The sequence below is a fragment of the Peromyscus eremicus genome, chromosome 22 (assembly GCF_949786415.1).
Source record: "Peromyscus eremicus chromosome 22, PerEre_H2_v1, whole genome shotgun sequence".
Taxonomy (NCBI): Eukaryota; Metazoa; Chordata; class Mammalia; order Rodentia; family Cricetidae; genus Peromyscus; species Peromyscus eremicus.
The window spans coordinates 35,695,771-35,700,154 of NC_081437.1; the positions used below are offsets into that span (position 1 = coordinate 35,695,771).

At 57.3% G+C, this 4,384-nt stretch overlaps 1 protein-coding gene across 1 annotated transcript; it reads right to left on the reverse strand.

Annotated features, from left to right (window-relative positions):
* Nucleotides 1-878: 878 nt before the first annotated feature.
* On the reverse strand, nucleotides 879-2,393 carry Kcnf1 (potassium voltage-gated channel modifier subfamily F member 1). Its single transcript, XM_059248290.1, has one exon. It carries the CDS (start codon nucleotides 2,391-2,393, stop codon nucleotides 879-881), a length of 1,515 nt encoding a protein of 504 aa, XP_059104273.1.
* Nucleotides 2,394-4,384: the final 1,991 nt, after the last annotated feature.

Here is a 4,384-nt window from a genome sequence, read left to right on the forward strand (position 1 = left end):
TGATCGACTGAGCAGAAATTGGTGCAAGGATCTGAACCCACAACTGTGATTCTCTGAAGTTCCCCCCGACACACAAACCACTGAGGAGCTCAGACCCTACTTTATAGAAGGTCCCTGGGCCAATCAATACTGCCTGGTGTTGGAGAGACCACATGAACTCAGCGACAATTAGAAGCAGGCCTGAATTCCTCTTCTGTGCGACCCTGAGCCTCAGTTTCTTTACCTGTAAAATGGGGATACCTGTCCACCAGGGTAGCTGGATAGGAGTAAGGGGGAGTGGAAAGGACTGCTCCACAGGCAACAGCTCTGAGCCAACTGCCCCACAACCAGGCTCTGCAACCTCTCCTTCCTCCCCGAGCCTCGGGGAGGCAACTCTTCCACAGAAGGAAGCAGGAGAGCGTCTCGTGGAATGTGGCAAGGCGCCTTGGAGCTGAAGCTTGCCTTGCAGCTCTTCTTTAATTAGCTCGCAACTATAAATAGCTACCCTCCACTCCCTCTGGGGCTGCACACCTCCTTTCTGGCCTGGCACTAGGGTGTACAGGAGCCACTCTTGGGGGGGGGGCAGTGAACTGGAGACAACCCACAACACGGAGGGTAGGCCGAATAGGAAGTTTTACTGAAGGAGACACAGAAGCAGATGTGGGCTCCTGCCAGGCCATTCCTATAGCCCCAAGCGGCTCCGTGGCTCCTGCACTCCCCAGACCCCTTACCCCTGAACAGCTGGCCCCCGTGGAGTCTTACCCAGCCTTGGCAGGGTCTGCTCAGGGGAGGGCAGGGAGACCCAGGCAGCTCCCTTGAAGCCACAGACATGCCTACTGGCATGCCTACCCAGTGGTCTGTCCATCCACAGGCCAGTCTGTCCCTGCCTTTCCCAGCCATCACTTGCAACTCTGGAGTCGGGTCCTGTGATGCTTCTCTGTCAGCAGGGGGATGAAGGTATCACTGTGCGAGAGCTTCAGCCGGCTGCCCCAGCTGGGCCCCTCCCTGGCAGCAGGCTCTGGGGGCAGGGTGTCCAGGTCGCTGCGCGAGCCGCAGGGTTTGCCTTCGCTGCTGCTGGAGTTGAGCTCCATCAGCTCCAGCTCGTGCTTGGCGGCCGTCTCCAGGACGCGCTGCTTGTTGTAGTATCTGACAAAGTTGTTGATGATGGGGTGAATGGGCAAGGCGATGGCAATGACCCCACACAAGAAACTGATGGCCGCGTTCAGCTTGCCCAGTGTGGTCTTGGGGTAGATGTCACCATAGCCCACTGTGGTCATGGTGATGATGGCCCACCAGAAGGACTGGGGAATGCTCTTGAACAGAGTCTCCGGGTGGCTCTGCTCCATGGTGTAGCCTAGGGCAGAAAAGACGAAGATGCCCACGGCCAGGTACATAAGCAACAGCCCCAGTTCCTTGAAACTGCGCTTGAGGGCGTAGGTGAGGGTCTGCAGGCCTGAGGAGTGGCGGGCCAGCTTGAAGATGCGCGCGATGCGCATGATCCGCAGGGCCTGCACAGCCTGCTGCACGTTGGTCAGTTCCATCATTCGTGCGCCCAGGTGCGTGAGTGTGAGGCTCACATAGAACGGGAGGATGGCCAGCACGTCCACGATGTTCATGAAAGACAGAGCAAAGTGCAGCTTGTTGGGCGACGAGAAGAGGCGCAGCAGGTACTCCAGCGTGAACCAGCCGATGCAAGCCGTCTCCACGTTCTCCAGCGTCGGGTGCTCCACGCGGTTGCCCTCGGCGTCCACCACCTGCAGCTCGGGTATGGTGCCCATGCACATGACCACGGAGGAGACAAGGATGAGCAGGAAGGATAGAACCGCCACCACCCGCGCCGGGCACGACGACTCGGGCTTCTCCAGGAACTTCCAGACGCACTTTTGGCAGCGGCGCCAGCGACCCTCGGCCGCATCCACACCCAGATCGTCCAGGATGAGCTGCACCCTGCGAGCGATCTCCTCCAGCTCCTCGCGCTTCTCGCTCAGGTGGCTCTTGCAACAATCGTCCAGGAATTTGAGGTCCACCTTCCAGAAGTCCATCTCGTTCTTGAAGCAGATGGGACAGATGCCCTTTTTCATGTGGACCTCCCCGAAATAGTACACCTCAATAACACACTTGAACGCGTCCGGGTCCCGGTCAAAGTAGAATTCGCGCTTGCCTGGGTCGTAATCGTCGCACAGGGAGAAGATGGTGTCATAGCCACCGGCCAAGCAGTCGATGAGCTCTGCCAGCCGGGTCTCGGGGTACTGGCTGAGCAGGTCTCCGTAGAGCACCTGCCGCACGCCCCCCACATTCACCACGATCTCAATGTCGTCGCCTGCCACCGAGTCCTGGCTGCCAGGCTCCGGGAGGCTTTGCTCGGCAGACGCGTCCATGCTCCCCGCGGGTGCGCTCGTAAGCCCAGGTTCCATGCGCCCTGCTGCCTCGGCCAATGCGCGGCTCTGGGGACAGCAGCCACCTGCTGAGAAGGGCACTCACAGTGGGCCGCAGCAGGCTGGGGCGCGCCGCAGGGGAGCCATGCACCCGGTAGCAGCGGCAGGGCTGCGCGCCGGCATCCAGGCGCGCCGGCAGGGGACTCTGCGGCCAATGGCCTCCGGTGTTCGGGACACTCACCCTCGACTCCGGATATGTTGCTTCAGCTCGGTCCGGAATAGGATCAGGCTCTCCTCGCAGGCAGCGAGTGACCTCCTTCCCCCCGGCGGCGGCGAGCAAGCAGCTTCGGTGGGTCAGCCCAGGAGCTGCACGATCCGGATGTGCGGAGAGCGAACTTGGACTGGCTTTGCCAGAGCCGTTCCGAAACACAATAGGAATTCCAGCTTGACGTCAAACGCTTTGCTACTGTACCCTCTTCTGGTGAGATTTCGCACCACACGCGCCGAGGCTGCCCAGGAATGAGTTAACCCTTGGGCAGACCTGCCCCGTTGCCCCCACCGCTACTACGCCGCCACCCGCTGCGCCTGAGGGCTCAGGGGTTACGACCTAGAGCTTTAAGGTCACACCGGCTCTGACCCGCTGCTCAGTCCCTCCTGCACTGCTAGGTGAGAGGGGAAAGAGGACTTCTTCCGCCTGTTGCTCACCAAGGCACAGAGGCAGCTGTACACTCCTTGGGCGCATCCCTTCTGTCCCAGGCTTCAGTTGGCCCTGGAAGGGTTCCTGGCACTCCCGGAGTGCTGCCTTGTTGTTGATGTGACCTTGTCCCCTACCCTTACAACTGTCTCTGCTTCCATGGTAAAAAAAGAAAACGGTTCCATGTTACAAGATGAAAAGGGAGGGGAGCTTAGCCATCCCTTAACCCTGGGCTTTCCTGCTGGCTTAGCCGCTGGCTTACACCCCATCACCACCAGTTCCCAGAGTCCCTGTGCTCACCATCCCCCCACTCCCCTGAAGGAAGTTAGATCTTCCAGGCAGATGCTCCCACACTCCTTCTCATCTTTCCTCCAGCTGAGAGCATCTCTGGTTCCAGCCCACAGTTCTTACCACCAGGATTATCAAACCTGGACCCATCTATGGCCCAGAATTGGATTTAAAAAACATAAGCTAGGCCAAGATACAGCTCGGTTGGTAGAGTCCTTGCCTAGCATGCTCAAGGCCCTGTGTTCGCTCTCCCACACCACATAAACTGGCCTGGAGGTGCTTGTCCATGATCCCAGCTTTCTTCACTTAGGAAAGGGAGCCAGGAAGAGCAGAAGTTCAAGGTTATCCTCTAGCATGGGAGGCTATCCTGGGCTAGAGATTGTCTCAAAAAGAAAGTAAAGTTGGAAGGATGAATAGGCAGAGCCAGGAAGAGGGGCGAATAGCACCGTGACGCTATTCTGCTTGATTGTGTGGCGGGAAACATGTCATCCACATTCACAAACATTTGTCAAAACCCACAGGACACACAACAGCAAGAGGGGGCCCTCAAGGACACTGTGGGCCCAGTGTATGATGATGGTCCTCTGTCCCTGTAGTTTCCTCAGCTGCGACGGGTGTTCCACTCCCACAGGGATGTTCACAGTGGGTGATGCTGATGGGGGAGAGCTGTGGAGACAGGGTCTGGGAAAGTGCCTCCCCCCCCCCCCCCCCGACCTAAAGCTGCTGGTTTAGAAAGACTATGAAAATGTACTCTGTAAGCTGGATGTCTTAGACACTCAAGATGGTGTCTATTCATGAATCATGAAGCTGGTATAGGGGCCCCTGGCAGTATTATTCTTTAATGGGATGGTATTAAAACTGGATGCACTAAAACACAGCACACACGGTATTATTCAGGGGAAACACTTTACAATATTTATTTCATTTCCAATCTATGATGTGCTACTGAGAAAAGGAAATCGAGGATGAGAAAGGTTGGATGGTGATAACGGTTAACACCAACCTAAGAGAACTGTGTACCCAGCACTCTGGGTACTTTCCATTTTTC

Bases quoted from the DNA above. Each gene is read 5' to 3' on its own strand.
- Kcnf1 (XM_059248290.1), bottom strand. From the start codon at position 2,393: ATGGAACCTGGGCTTACGAGCGCACCCGCGGGGAGCATGGACGCGTCT.